We start from the raw sequence: 2344 nt of genomic DNA on the forward strand, positions 1-2344 counted from the left end.
AGCACAGCGAAACACAAGGGTAAACAGCAAAACACAGTACATGGGAGCACAGCAAAACACAGGGGTAAACAGCAAAACACAGTACATGGGAGCACAGCAAAACACAAGGGTAAACAGCAAAACACAGTACATGGGAGCACAGCAAAACACAAGGTAAACAGCAAAACACAGTACATGGGAGCATAGCAAAACACAAGGTAAACAGCAAAACACAGTACATGGGAGCACAGCAAAACACAAGGTGAACAGCAAAACACAGTACATGGGAGCACAGCAAAACACAAGGGTAAACAGCAAAACACAGTACATGGGAGCACAGCAAAACACAGGGGTAAACAGCAAAACACAGTACATGGGAGCACAGCAAAACACAAGGGTAAACAGCAAAACACAGTACATGGGAGCACAGCAAAACACAAGGGTAAACAGCAAAACACAGTACATGGGAGCACAGCAAAACACAGTCCATGGGAGCACAGCAAAACACAAGGGTAAACAGCAAAACACAGTACATGGGAGCACAGCAAAACACAAGGGTCAACAGCAAAACACAGTACATGGGAGCACAGCAAAACACAAGGGTAAACAGCAAAACACAGTACATGGGAGCACAGCAAAACACAAGGGTAAACAGCAAAACACAGTACATGGGAGCACAGCAAAACACAAGGGTAAACAGCAAAACACAGTACATGGGAGCACAGCAAAACACAAGGGTAAACAGCAAAACACAGTACATGGGAGCACAGCAAAACACAAGGTAAACAGCAAAACACAGTACATGGGAGCACAGCAAAACACAAGGTAAACAGCAAAACACAGTACATGGGAGCACAGCAAAACACAGGGGTAAACAGCAAAACACAGTACATGGGAGCACAGCAAAACACAAGGTAAACAGCAAAACACAGTACATGGGAGCACAGCAAAACACAGGGGTAAACAGCAAAACACAGTACATGGGAGCACAGCAAAACACAGGGGTAAACATCAAAACACAGTACATGGGAGCACAGCAAAACACAGGGGTAAACAGCAAAACACAGTACATGGGAGCACAGCAAAACACAGGGGCAAACAGCAAAACACAGTACATGGGAGCACAGCAAAACACAGGGGAGCACAGCAAAACACAGTACATGGGAGCACAGCAAAACACAGTCCAGGGATACACAGCAAAACACAGTCCAGGGATACACAGCAAAACACAGTACATGGGAGCACAGCAAAACACATTCCAGGGATACACAGCAAAACACAGTCCAGGGGAGCACAGCAAAACACAGTCCAGGGATACACAGCAAAACACAGTCCAGGGGAGCACAGCAAAACACAGTCCATGGGAGCACAGCAAAACACAGTCCATGGGAGCACAGCAAAACACAGTCCAGGGATACACAGCAAAACACAGTCCAGGGGAGCACAGCAAAACACAGTCCAGGGGAGCACAACAAAACACAGTCCATGGGAGCACAGCAAAACACAGACCAGGGGAGCACAGCAAAACACAGTCCATGGGAGCACAGCAAAACACAGTCCAGCGGAGCACAACAAAACACAGTCCAGGGGAGCACAGCAAAACACAGTCCAGGGGAGCACAGCAAAACACAGGGGAGCACAGCAAAACACAGTACATGGGAGCACAGCAAAACACAGTACATGGGAGCACAGCAAAACACAGTCCAGGGATACACAGCAAAACACAGTCCAGGGGAGCACAGCAAAACACAGTACATGGGAGCACAGCAACACACTGTCCAGGGATACACAGCAAAACACAGTCCAGGGGAGCACAGCAAAACACAGTCCAGGGGAGCACAGCAAAACACAGTACATGGGAGCACAGCAAAACATAGTCCAGGGATACACAGAAAAACACAGTACATGGGAGCACAGCAAAACACAGTCCAGGGATACACAGCAAAACACAGTCCAGGGGAGCACAGCAAAACACAGTCCAGGGATACACAGCAAAACACAGTCCAGGGGAGCACAGCAAAACACAGTCCATGGGAGCACAGCAAAACACAGTCCATGGGAGCACAGCAAAACACAGTCCAGGGATACACAGCAAAACACAGTCCAGGGGAGCACAGCAAAACACAGTCCAGGGGAGCACAACAAAACACAGTCCATGGGAGCACAGCAAAACACAGTCCAGGGGAGCACAGCAAAACACAGTCCATGGGAGCACAGCAAAACACAGTCCAGCGGAGCACAACAAAACACAGTCCAGGGGAGCACAGCAAAACACAGTCCAGGGGAGCACAGCAAAACACAGTCCATGGGAGCACAGCAAAACACAGTCCAGGGGAGCACAGCAAAACACAGTCCATGGGAGCAC

At 48.7% G+C, this 2344-nt stretch overlaps 1 protein-coding gene across 1 annotated transcript; it reads left to right on the forward strand.

Moving 5' to 3' along the window:
• The first annotated feature begins 914 nt into the window (after window positions 1-914).
• LOC137342437 (uncharacterized) lies at window positions 915-1856 on the forward strand. Its single transcript, XM_068006355.1, has one exon. It carries the CDS (start codon window positions 915-917, stop codon window positions 1854-1856), a length of 942 nt encoding a protein of 313 aa, XP_067862456.1.
• Window positions 1857-2344: the final 488 nt, after the last annotated feature.

Source organism: Heptranchias perlo, chromosome 25 (genome assembly GCF_035084215.1).
Source record: "Heptranchias perlo isolate sHepPer1 chromosome 25, sHepPer1.hap1, whole genome shotgun sequence".
Taxonomy (NCBI): domain Eukaryota; kingdom Metazoa; phylum Chordata; class Chondrichthyes; order Hexanchiformes; family Hexanchidae; genus Heptranchias; species Heptranchias perlo.

Bases quoted from the DNA above. Each gene is read 5' to 3' on its own strand.
- LOC137342437 (XM_068006355.1), top strand. From the start codon at position 915: ATGGGAGCACAGCAAAACACAGGGGTAAACAGCAAAACACAGTACATG.